A 6002-nucleotide genomic window follows, 5' to 3' on the forward strand; every position below is an offset into this window, starting at 1 on the left:
GCGAAGTCCTTTGGCAGAGCCGTCGTGTGAACTTGTGAGGGAGTTTAATTGAATCTGAAGCTGAGAGATTTTAATGAGCGCAGATGAGACTGCTGATAAGAGTTTCGACCCAGATGATACACATGATGGGCAAAGGAATGCAAAACAATTGGACGGGTGTGCCAAGTGGGCACTATAGAGGGTATCTGCGATTTGTAGGCAGGTAGTATGGCACCAAGTGTTACATATACCACATAGTAAGGCCTGTTGGTTCCGTCGAACTGTACGGCTACAAGAGTTGCATACGCGCGATTCCAGTTGAGTGCTTGACTGACTAGTGGTAGCAGTGGTGTGGGATGTAAGTAGGTCAAGACTTGGCGTGGAGGGTGCAACAGAGTCATTTACAGCGAGGATCTTGTTATTCATTGTATTAGCTGGCTTCAGAGGGGATGTAGATACCGAGGTAGTAGAAAGGTCAAAAGCACGAGGCGGCGTTGAAGCTTGTATATTAAGGATCCGAGTTTTGAGGGCAGTGATGTCAGTAATAATGTTAAAGTGAGGGTCTTGACTTGTGGATGGAGGCTGAGACTGAGAAAGGTGACTACCGCCAGGATCTTTGAGGATCCGAGAACGACCTCTTGTCAATATGTCAAACTCCGGTCGAGAACAAACCGGTGAAACCGCAGCATCAAGGAAGGACGTATCCGGGAGGGATAGGGAGCGTCGTGCCCGAGGCATTGAAAATGAGTAAATTATACGTATTTACAAAAAAAAAAGAATAAAAAGCTAAGCCTTGGACTTAAAATTCAAAGTTTGAAAACTGCATTAAAATTTAAATAGAGCACGAGGTTAAAAAACACGCGACCGTTTCACGCGAAAACAACGCAATGGGGTCATCGTAACTGCTCATTGCGACTGCATGGCTGGCTTTTCAGAATCTTGCTCACATGTTGGAGCTATTCTTTTTGGAGTTGAAGTTGGGGTTGGACTTAAGAGCAGCAAAGTTTGCACTGATGTTTTGAACCAGTGGCTACCACCAAGCTCCAAAGTTGTTGAACCGAAAAGATTCGAAGAAATAAATTTTACAGCCAAAAAGCAAAAGAAATCTTTAGACGAAATGAGGGCAGTGGCGTTGGCTGGGAGTGAAACCCCGAAGACTTCTAGGAAGACCCAAAAGAAATATGTATGTCCACCAGTAGGAGAAGAGGAATACAAGGAGTACTTGGAATCGCTAAGCCGAAGTAAATCCATGCCGGCATTATTATTTGTTTCCAAAGTTAAAATGCCAGAGCCATTTAAAGAGTTGTTTAAACCAAAAGGTTCAACGATGGAATTTGATAAGTTACTAGAGCTTTGCTCCGAAATTAAGAAAAACATCGTAGTATCGCCTGAAGCTTCCGATCTTGTTGAGAGTAAAACCAGACAGCAGTCAAACTCAAAAACCTGGTATTCGCAAAGAGCTGGAAGAGTCACTGCCTCAAAATTAGAGTCAGTTTGTGGTACAGATCCTAGTTCCCCATCGCTCAGTCTAATTAAAACAATATGTTATCCGCTTGAGTCCCAGTTTTCAAATGAAGCCACCCAATGGGGTATCGCTAACGAAAGACATGCTTTCAAATGCTATGAAGCTAAGTACCAACAGCAACACGATGAATTTGAGCTTGCTACAAGTGGTTTCATTATTAGCACTAAATACCCGTTCATGGGGGTATCTCCAGACGGGATTACGTCTTGTAAGTGTTGCGGCAAGGGCGTCTTAGAAATAAAATGTCCATTTAGCTTTAAGGATGCTCAAATTCAGGACATAGTCATGTCTAAACCTTATTTGATAAGAAAAAAGGGATGGGGGTGTAAAACTTGACAAAAATCATAGTTATTACTATCAAGTACAAGCCAATATTTTCATCTGTAAAGTTGAATACGCCGACTTTGTAGTCTGGACCCGAAAAGATATGTACGTCGAAAGGATATCCAAAGATTACACATTTTGGATGCAGTGTGTTGAAAAGGCTGAGCACTTTTTTTCAATTTGTTTGCTACCAGAATTAGTAGGAAGGAAGAAAAATCAACTAATTCAACGTTCAGGCAACATTATGATGCCAAGTTCACCAAGAAAACAACCTAACTTGGACAAGCAAATTGAAAAATATTGCTTTTGTGGGGGACCTGAAGAGGGTGATATGGTGGGCTGCGATAATGAAAACTGCGAAAAGAAATGGTTCCATTTTAAATGCTTACGTATCCGGGTTAAACCGATAGCAAAAGTCTGGTACTGTCCAGAATGTAGACCATTAATGCAATCAAAAGGGAAAAAAATAAAAAAGTGAAATTCTTGTTTTTTTTTTACTGTTTAAGATCAAAACGAAGAAATGTCAAAAAATATTCCATGTGCAATTTTAATTATTACTATTTTATAAATCAAAAATTTAAGTTCCTAGAAAAATTGTGATAAAAGCAATAATTATTTAATAATAATTGTGATATTTTCAGACAATAAATTTTGTGATGACAATTACCGACTCGCTATCTATATTTAATTTATTCAAAAGGGACTACTGAATTACAGCTATTAACTAAAGCGCAACACACGGTAACAAGCTTGTCAACTTTTGGAATATCATTTCCATTTTTGATCATAAAGTCAACCGGTAACACTGATTTTAAAATAGTGTACTTATTCTGAGTTAGTCCAATTGCCCTCTCAACGTGTATTCTAACATTAGCTATTTTACGGGTTGTCATAACTTCTTGCGCTGACAACTGCTTCTTCCCTTTAGTGAATGCTGGTATTGCTAACCTTGCACAGTAAAAGCCAACACTCGTTTCAATGGTAAATCCCCGATCAGCTAATACTAAATCTCCCGGTAATAATTTTTCCAATATTCCACAATTATCTGTTATGTGTTTATCAGATACGCGACCACCCCAAGCTTTCGAAATGAATGTAATTACTCCTTGAGGGGCTATACCAATTAGAAATTTAACAGTGTTGTGGTGCTTATAATTAGACCATGTGTGAGATTTAGCTTCGTGGGATGACAGTCTTTCAATAAATATCTCAAAACAATCTATAATTACAGATACTTCATCCCCAAAAGATAATTTGAAACAATAAGGCATCGTTTTTTGTAATTGATCTCTCTCGGGCCATCTAATGTTTTTTAAGCTTTTTATACATTATTTCGAACCATTTATCTAAAATTCTAGAGATAGTGGAATGCGATACGTTAAAACGGTAGCCCAAATCTTTGATATCTAAATTCAAGCGTAAATGCATCATTATGACCATGAATTGTTGAAATTTAGATAATTTGGAATTTAAATTTAATTCAAGAGACGTTTCAAGCAAATTGAAAGTGGCCATAACAATTTCTAAATTTGGGAGCCCTGTGTAATAAACTAATCGTTTTTCATTACTTTTAAAGTAATTCTCGTTCATAGTGGTTTCTTTTAGCTTATCTTGAAGCTCATAAACCTGACTTTGCAGTCGTGAACATTCTTGTTCTAAACTACAGATTGTAGAAAATGTTAGGTCACTTTGGCAACTAGAATCTAGTTTTGACACGGGCGGTGGCTTTTCTAATAATTTTGCGTTATTTAGATTAATTAGGCTTATTTTCAATTTCTCTTCCAGTTCATCAACTTGGTTTTTCATTCTTAAACATTCTTACTAAAAAATAGCGATTCTAGAAAACGTCAGGTCACTTTGACAGCTTGAATGCATTTTTGAAATTAAAGTGTTAGTGAAATAATTTTCGTCACCCACAGACTTAAAATACGAAAAAAATCCTTGAAAAATCTAGTTAATTATGATATGTTTACTTTTTTATTTGGTTTCGTAGCAATTTATAAAATTGCAATCAAAGTAGAGTATTTGGAAAAGGCCTAGTTAAAATTTTGTTTCGTTTGATGACGTAGTAAGGAGAAATTTTCTCTCTAGATGTCGCGTGACGCCTGTTAGTGTCTTCGCGCGCGCCGCGTTAAGCCTAATTTATTAAGATTCGCGCGGCATTAGTATACTCGGGAGTCTCGGGCGCGCGCGCTTGGCGTTTCCGCGAGATGCCGTGAGTGACGTAGCAACGAGAAAACCCGCCAAAAATCTTCTCCGCAAGTTTGTTTTTTGCCCCCCAAATTTCAAGTTTTCAAAGTGTTTTTTCTGTGTTTTCCTTCATATTTAAATATTAATCAAGCATATTTTTGGAATCAGAAGAGCTTAAACTCTCAAAAAAGTAAGGTTTTCTTTAGATTTGAGATAATTTTTAAATCACGTCGCTATTCCTTTAACGGGGGATTTCCTAACGATGCTGCCCCATCAGTGTGGCTAGTAGTTTCACAGATATTAATGCCAATATCCGTCTGTGTTGATATTTCCCTTACATTAATACAATGTTTAGCCCAAATAGGCGCATTGAAATTGACTAACAGTTTTTCATTAGTTGTAGTTGTGGGTGTAGGTGAACAAACTCTCGCTAAAAAATAATCTTCGGATGATGAAGAAAGCATTTCCAAATCTTTCGCTACTGGCATCACTTCATTACCAGTAACAGTAGATACAGCTTCATATTGCGATTTTGTTAAGTTTTCTAATATTATTTCAACCAGGCTATCTTTTACTGCCATGCTACGACACGCTGATATAAACTTCTGTCGAGAGCGTTCCTGGGCTCGTTGATGTCGTTTCGCTGATGACAACAATTTACATTTGACATTTGATTTCTCATCACCAAGGTTTAGCGAGGGAACCCAATCGGGACTATTGACATCCATTAAAGAAGCAGGTACACCTGTAAACATTAACAACGTTAGAAAAATGGCCTAAACAGTGAACACTCAGATATGCTCAATGATCTTAGAACAATAGAATTAGTAATTGGATTTAAATTTTTGTAAATTACCTGTTATAAAATGTTGCGAACATATTCTGTTCAAATTTCGACCACTGTGCTCTAGAAGATCTGACCGTTTAATAGTTTTTAACCACGCCGATCTACGCTGCTGAGACAGGGCCTTGGTTCTTTGACACTGGTTTGTAATTACCTTTGGTATCGCGTAAAAAGATATTTTCTCTCCCACTTTTTTACCTGAGCGATTCGAACACTTTTTAACCACGCAGTTAACCATATTTAAATTAACCTTTTAGCTAATTAAATATACAAATTGCAGGAGCGACGCAGATAAGCCGTGCCAGAAATGCAGACAGATTTTGGCCACACTAATGGCGGCCTCTATTTTCTATTCTCGCAATACTATATATTTATACTTGTTAGCTATATCTATCCTTGCCGAATTGTCATCGATGACGTAAGGGCGCACACTATGTATTCCTCGGATCGGCGATCCCATATGGCTTTTCTAACTTTATTTAGTTGAATTAGTTTTTCCTTTAGGTCATTTTCAGTCTTCTTTTGTTCGGCTTTTAATTGTTTAGCCGACTCGAGTAATTTAGCTTTTTCGGTTTTCGGCGGCCCCATAATGTTCTGTGTGCTAAAAACTGCTAAATAACTAGAATGTACTGGTAGAAACCGCAGAATGGAGAGCAGACGCCCGATTCCCGAAATGAAACTTTTTTTTATTTTTTTTTACTTCTCCCGTCCCTTCTCATTGGTTGTCAAACGAATAACGTCAAGCGATTTTTTAAAACGGAGCGATAAAATCAAACTGAGATCGATGTGCGCGATTTTTGAAATTGCGCTCTCTCTTTTCAAGACATCGCTTGCATGAAATAGTAGTGTTAAAAGCGAGAGCGATATTTTTTACTTATTTTGCGCTATCGCTGGTATTTTTCCCGCTATCCGCTGCTTTGAAAATGAGGCTTTAGAGACCCTGAGAGAAAATGAATCAGTTAATAACACGGGAATATTTAATGGAGAATCATTGCCAAAATTTGAGGGAAAACCGGAAGAAGACCCTCTTAGATTCTTGAATGAGGCAGAGCAATGTCTTGCCACTAGAAGGTTATCGGAAGCTTAAAAGCTAGAAACTGTCCCGTTGATGTTAGGGAACAATTTAATTTGCTGGTGGGA

At 38.0% G+C, this 6002-nt stretch overlaps 1 protein-coding gene and 1 pseudogene across 2 annotated transcripts; one reads left to right on the forward strand and one right to left on the reverse strand.

Moving 5' to 3' along the window:
• The first annotated feature begins 898 nt into the window (after positions 1-898).
• Positions 899-1939, forward strand: LOC149676473 (uncharacterized). Its single transcript, XM_089838751.1, has 2 exons — positions 899-1220; positions 1257-1939. The coding sequence occupies exons 1-2, from the start codon at positions 899-901 to the stop codon at positions 1838-1840; spliced, it is 906 nt and encodes a 301-aa protein (XP_089694877.1). The 3' UTR covers positions 1841-1939.
• A 550-nt stretch (positions 1940-2489) lies between these two features.
• On the reverse strand, positions 2490-5101 carry LOC149676474 (uncharacterized; annotated as a pseudogene). Its single transcript, XR_016366733.1, has 3 exons — positions 4875-5101; positions 4265-4763; positions 2490-3635 (listed from the first exon to the last, which is right to left on the reverse strand). The product of XR_016366733.1 is annotated as an uncharacterized LOC149676474 (transcript).
• Between the last annotated feature and the right edge of the window lie 901 nt (positions 5102-6002).

Source organism: Phalangium opilio, unplaced genomic scaffold (genome assembly GCF_054372755.1).
Source record: "Phalangium opilio isolate 3A_F unplaced genomic scaffold, DU_Popi_V2 ptg000046l_1, whole genome shotgun sequence".
Taxonomy (NCBI): Eukaryota; Metazoa; Arthropoda; class Arachnida; order Opiliones; family Phalangiidae; genus Phalangium; species Phalangium opilio.